A 6,000-nucleotide genomic window follows, 5' to 3' on the forward strand; every position below is an offset into this window, starting at 1 on the left:
TGGGGCCTACTTGGAAAAAGCCCACAGCGGAGACAAAGGGGATGGAGGAGACTGCAAGGTCAATGCCCCTTGCAATCCTCTGCCCCATAATTCTCTGCACACACGGATCAGACATGAGTCATTGCTTCATTCAGCTGATGTCTGTTGAACGCCTGTTATGAACGACGCATTATGCTAGGCATCGTGAGGCGACTGGTCTTTTTATTTTATTTTATTTTATTTTATTTTTTTTTCAACATTTTTTATTTATTTTTGGGACAGAGAGAGACAGAGCATGAACGGGGGAGGGGCAGAGAGAGAGGGAGACACAGAATCGGAAACAGGCTCCAGGCTCCGAGCCATCAGCCCAGAGCCTGACGCGGGGCTCGAACTCACGGACCGCGAGATCGTGACCTGGCTGAAGTCGGACGCTTAACCGACTGCGCCACCCAGGCGCCCCGCGACTGGTCTTTTTAAAAACAAAGTAGGGTGAGGTGCTTGACGAGAATTTGGAACGTGAACAAAATATAAAGCGTGGGGGGGGGATGTTAAGTATACTACCCACTGTTAACATTTTGAACTCGTCATTTCCAGTCTTTTTTCCATTTTCATTTGTATGTTTATACTTATTTACATATGTAAGTTGGGGTACTATATACAGTTTTATGTCCTCCAGCCAGCTTTTTAAAAAGTGTTTATTTTGAGAGAGAGAGAGAGAGAGAGAGAGAGAGAGAGAGAGAGATGCAAAGCGAACAGGGGAGAGGCAGACAGAGAGAATCTCAAGCAGGTTCTGCACCTCCAGCATGGAGCCCGACGCGGGGCTTGAACTCCTGAACCGTGAGATCATGACCTGAGCGGAAATTAAGAGTTAGACACTTAACTGACTGAGCCACCCAGGCGCCCTGCCATCAGACTTCTGTTGGAAGGTGTCACGCATGCAAAAAACACATAAACTGCGTATGCAAAGCTTAAAGAATAATTTTCAAAAAATATGCACTCGATCAATCACCAGCCAGGTAAAGAAGTAATTATATTACCCCCCCCAACCTTTGTATTCACCCCTTTATCCCTTAAAGTAGGCAAATGCAGAAAGAATCAGTGTTCTTAACCTTGGTCATCTGTTTCAGTATTTAAATTGCAGCAGGAGGGAGACATGCCGGCTCTGTCCAATCTGACACAGACGCTGGAAGATGCCTTCAGAAGGATTTTTATCACTTATATGGACAACTGGCGCAGGAACACGACAGCTGAGCAAGAGGCCCTGCAAGCCAAGCTTGATGCTGAGAACTTCTACTATGTCATCTTGTACCTCATGGTGATGATCGGCATGTTCTCCTTCATCATTGTCGCCATCCTGGTGAGCACGGTGAAATCCAAGCGACAAGAGCACTCCAACGACCCCTACCACCAGTACATCGTGGAAGATTGGCAAGAGAAGTACAAGAGTCAAATTTTGAATCTAGAAGAATCAAAGACCACCATCCACGAGAACCTCGGGGCAGCAGGGTTCCACCTGGCTCCTTGATGAGGAGGAAAGGCGTCAAGCCAACAGAGGATACCTGGGTGTGAAGAGACGCCTGTGCCGTGGAGCAAATCCAAGTTGTCACTGCTTAGACGACACTAAGCTCCTTGCTTTCTGTTGAGAATTTTCACGGAGATCCTGTGGCGACTCAACTAAGATGACAATGGTAATCTCAGTGTGATTTAGACTTGCTCATCAGAGCCGTGTTTTATGCTGAAGATCCCTTTTACTTTCTGTGCAACATAAATGTCACTTTAGTCAATGTCAAATTTGACACATTTTGTCGAGTGAGTGGAAATAAAGTCAAATTTGAAGGACAGCACCTGTGTGCTAGCGGCGAGGGCGCGGGGGAGGAGGGGGAGGCAGGTACCAACAAGTCACTGAACTGTCTTCCTCATGAAACAGTATTTTGTATGTGATGAATTCGCTCTATAAATAACCCAGATGTATTGCGCAGAGGCTGTGGTTCAAAAATGTGTCACCTGCTCACTGGCTTGACATCAGAGCGTTTATTTATTCATTCATGAATGTCAAGTCTGAAGTGATGAATGAACAGAATCACCAGGTGACTTTATGTATATTGTTTTCCTGGCATCTGGCTTACTGGGAAGTCTGTCGACAGAACAAACATTTCACGAGGGCAAATCGCCCACAACAGAGACGTAGCATCTTTAAGAAGTGCCCAGTGCAACAGAAACATATTTTTAAATTAACATTTAAAGTTTTATGGAAATCTAACCCTTTAAAGTTCTTGTTATTATAGAAAAGGATAATGAAAAGTTGTAACATCACTTTGTAAATACCATATTCTTTTCAGTCACTTGATTTTCTTCCATTTACAATGATTTTCATTTGTGTTTCAAGAGACTAACGGTACAGAAGGTGTCTGAATTACTGATGTCTGTTGAAAAAGCTAGACACTTCACTCCATCTAGACATTGCATTAGAGATGCAATCCACACATTAGGTGATTTCATCTACTAATTAAGCCAAGCGATATTTAACACCTATCTATCTACTCAGGCCACTGGCGTAGACCCCAGGAGTGTAGAGATGATTGAGACTCCCTGAGCTGGAGTGACCCGCTCATTAGAGCGAGTCAGGTACGTAAACCTCATGATGACAACTTGACAGGTTATAAAGGAGATCAACACAGAGTGGGCAGAGCTAGAGCAGGGACAGGATGGGGACCTAACTCGGGTTAAGGTGTATTCTCTCAGAGTAGCTGAGAGGAGGAAGTCAAAGCCAAGACGGGTGTATGGGGTTATTGCTTCGTACCTACCAGCTTCCCTCTCTTCTTCCCTATCTCCCCATCTTCTCAGCCAAGGCACAGCAATTGTCCGTAGGGCTTCAAGTCTCAGGACTCTAGGGGCGCCTGGGTGGCTCAGTCGGTTAAATGTCCAGCTCTTGATTTTGGCTCAGGTCATGATCTCAAGGTCCATGAGTTCGAGCCCCGCATTGGGCTCAGTGCTGACAGCTCAGAGCCTGGAACCTGCTTCAGATTCTGCGTCTCCCCATCTCTCTGCCACTCCTCTGCTCTCTCTCTCTCTCTTTCTCTCAAAAATAAACATTTAAAATAATAAATAAATAAATAAATAAATAAATAAATAAATAAAATAGAGAGATGATAAGTAAATCAAATCTTAAAAAGAAAAAAGTCTCGGGGCGCCTGGGTGGCTCAGTCGGTTAAGCGTCCGACTTCAGCTCAGGTCACGATCTCACGGTCCGTGAGTTCGAGCCCCGCGTCGGCTCTGGGCTGACAGCTCAGAGCCTGGAGCCTGCTTCCGATTCTGTGTCTCCCTCTCTCTCTGCTCCTCCCCCGTTCATGCTCTGTCTCTCTCTGTCTCAAAAATAAATAAACGTTAAAAAAATTAAAAAAAAAAAAAAAAGAAAAAAGTCTCAAGGTTCCAAGACAAAATTCAAAAAAAGAATCCCTTCTTCAAGGCTTGTAGGATGTCTTCTGTTGCCTACAAGGATTATATCTCCAGAGGGAGGTGTCTACGAGGTATTTGTTCCTTAGAAACAAATGTGCAATTATGCTAACATAAGCATTACAACAGTATCTTGAAAATCCACTGATACTCACGTGTGACCAGAGTGGCCTCCTGCCTCAAATCATTAATCCAGAAACGCTATTGCACACAGAACGTTCATCCCGGTGTGCCCAGAGAAGCGGCCCCGGCTACCAAATCCTGGCCTTGGGTCGGGATCCAGACAGAGACCCAAGGTTTCTACCAGGTGACAAAGACCATCTCCTTCACTAACCTCTGGTCAGTCTCTTCCGAGCCAGCAAGCAGGTCTCGGCCTTGGCCTGTAAATACGTAGAGACTTGGTACAAGTGATTTTGTCCCCCTCTTCACACTAAGAGACTTGAACAAACACTACCACAGCTACTAACAACTCAAGGCCTCATCCCTAAGAGGACCCCAGCTCCATTTAGAGTGTGTGCCTGAGAAAACTCAACAGGCTGCTGGGAAAATTCACTGTTGGTTCCAGCCCAAACCTGGAGATTGGCAGATCAGCTCCCTGAATCCCCTCTGAGAGGAGTTAGAAAACGTGGAATTAGAAATCTTTTCTCTCCGGGGCGCCTGGGTGGCGCAGTCGGTTGAGCGTCCGACTTCAGCCAGGTCACGATCTCGCGGTCCGTGAGTTCGAGCCCCGCGTCAGGCTCTGGGCTGATGGCTGGGAGCCTGGAGCCTATTTCCGATTCTGTGTCTCCCTCTCTCTCTGCCCCTCCCCCGTTCATGCTCTGTCTCTCTCTGTCCCAAAAATAAATAAAAAACGTTAAAAAAAAAAAAAAAAAAAAAAAAAAGAAATCTTTTCTCTCCTGCTTTGAGATACAAATCTTTTACCAGCCAGCACTGCCTTGTCTCTTTGAAACGCCAACACTCAAGGCGAGAACCCTTCTCACCCGGTGGGTACCTTGCTCGAACGTGCACCACTCTCTCTGGTCATAAAGACAGAAGCTTCTCTTTCGGGTAAGTCAAATCAGACCCACTAATGCCCTGGTTTTTGTAAATTTCCACTTCCCTGATTCTGCTCAACTGACCCCACTCCCCCACTCTCCCCCTAAGGTGCCCAGTTCCCACTCCATAAATCCAAGTTGACTTTGGTTCATACTGGACCCTCTTCTCTGTTGCAATAGTTACTGAAGGAAGTCTATCCTTCATGCTTTAACTAGTGTCTGGCTTCATCTTGGACACAGGAAACCAAATTGAGGGAAAGAAATTTAGATTTCTGGAAGAAAGTGCATTTTATTATCATCACTGAAAGGACAGCTGGTGACACAGATGGCTATCAGCCAGCTTTCCTTTTGGGGGATGGGCAAAATGCCCAATCTTCAGAAGCATGTTGGGTAGTGAGCTGTTGGAACCACTTGCCTCAGTTTGCCACTTCAACATTAATCCCCCAAATCCTAGGCTTTCCACTTTCAACTCGGCCACGAAAGATGCCCCTTCAAACAACTTGTTTTTCTTTTCTACCCCGTTCGCTGTTAGAGCTCCAGCTGCTTGGATTCCTGGCTCCATATGACCTGAGCGCCTCTTAACTTCTTACAAGAGTTCAGAAGTGGTTCGAAAACGAGCCCATGGGAGTTGCTGCCCCTACAGTCTACATCCAGACTACTGAGAGTCAGGGTCCCAGCTCCGGCACTTGCGGGCTTTAAGACCCTGGACAAATTAATCTCTCTGTGCCTCCCTTTCCTCATGTGCGAATTAGTTGTATGATGTCCGGTTATAGGCTCGTTACGAGACTTCAGCGAGACAAGAAGCCTCACGGTGCTCAGAACAAAGCTAGTTTTGTTACTTTCTATAGGAAAACTTCGCTGGTCAGCCGAACCAAACCCTCCACCCCTCACTTTGTCCTTGTCCTCTGCAGGCCTAACACCTTGTGCGTCATCACCACAAAATGTCATGATGGCATTTGGAGTCAGACCTCCTCCTGGGTTCGAAATCTAAATTCTGTCCCTGCAATTCGCGGGTGTTGTTCTTGCGCCAGCCGCTTACTCTCCCCTTGCTCGGCTCCTTAATCCACAGAAGGGTGAGCCGAGCACGGAGAAAGAGCTCCGTGCACCTTCCCTGGGGTCACCCTTGCATTTATTTGGGGTCCGGCTTGCGCGCTCCCGCGGGGCCGGGGCTGAGCGTGCCCGAGCGCGTACTTCGCGTCTGGTGAACGAAGGAAGCTGGGACCCCGGTACCCGGGCTACCGCTCTCCCAAAGGAAAATGCACGCATTTTGTCAAGAGATGAACGCTATATTTGGAAACCTCTGGGGACCCAAGGGTCCTCAGTCGCAGACAGCAGCGGGTAGTAGCCAGAGGAAGCGGGACGCCCAGCCCCGCGGCCGTCGACCTCCCCCAGCTCCGGTAAGGTCACAACGGGAACGCGCCGGGTTCCGGAGCACCGTGTCCGGCCGTGCCAATCGTGACCCCTGACCCCTGCGCAGTCCCCAGGAGTCCGGTGCGGAGCGTCCCACTGCGCCTGCGTACCGGGCGTACGCCCG

General features: G+C 47.8%; 1 protein-coding gene across 3 annotated transcripts in view; it reads left to right on the top strand.

Annotated features, from left to right (window-relative positions):
* KCNE2 (potassium voltage-gated channel subfamily E regulatory subunit 2) overlaps positions 1 to 1,820 on the top strand; it is a 179,476-nt gene extending 177,656 nt beyond the window's left edge. For all 3 annotated transcript variants that reach the window (XM_058731913.1, XM_058731914.1, XM_058731912.1), the window contains one exon: positions 1,121 to 1,820. In XM_058731913.1, coding sequence (XP_058587896.1) covers positions 1,121 to 1,504 — 384 coding nt within the window. In that variant the 3' untranslated portion in view covers positions 1,505 to 1,820. The remainder of the gene's footprint in view (positions 1 to 1,120) is intronic.
* Positions 1,821 to 6,000: the final 4,180 nt, after the last annotated feature.

Source organism: Neofelis nebulosa, chromosome 5 (genome assembly GCF_028018385.1).
Source record: "Neofelis nebulosa isolate mNeoNeb1 chromosome 5, mNeoNeb1.pri, whole genome shotgun sequence".
Taxonomy (NCBI): Eukaryota; Metazoa; Chordata; class Mammalia; order Carnivora; family Felidae; genus Neofelis; species Neofelis nebulosa.